Here is a 240-nt window from a genome sequence, read left to right as displayed (position 1 = left end):
CACCCACCCACCCCCTGGCACAGGGCGCATGGAGAGGTGAGGGATGGGGACAGCCCAATCCCCTGGGCAGAACTTGCTGCCCTTTCCAGGCTTCTCCCCTCCACAGCCTGCTGCAGCCAGGTGGATCCCCTGTGGCAGGATCAGGCCCTGGAGCACAGCTCCACAGAAGTGGTACCAGACCCCTGCTCGGCCCCTCCTTGGGGCCAGGGAGAGACGGCACATTGGGGATGTCCCTGCAGC

At 66.2% G+C, this 240-nt stretch overlaps 1 protein-coding gene across 1 annotated transcript in view; it reads right to left on the bottom strand.

Moving 5' to 3' along the window:
• LOC104167668 (slit homolog 1 protein-like) overlaps positions 1-240 on the bottom strand; it is a gene marked incomplete at its 5' end in the record, with an annotated part of 11,815 nt that overhangs the window by 11,194 nt on the left and 381 nt on the right. Inside the window, 1 exon segment of the mRNA XM_009707990.1 lies at positions 181-233. Within this exon segment, the coding sequence (XP_009706292.1) occupies positions 181-233 (53 nt within the window).

Source organism: Cariama cristata, unplaced genomic scaffold (genome assembly GCF_000690535.1).
Source record: "Cariama cristata isolate BGI_N322 unplaced genomic scaffold, ASM69053v1 scaffold22919, whole genome shotgun sequence".
NCBI lineage: Eukaryota > Metazoa > Chordata > Aves > Cariamiformes > Cariamidae > Cariama > Cariama cristata.
This window is presented reverse-complemented; position numbering and strand designations above follow the sequence as displayed.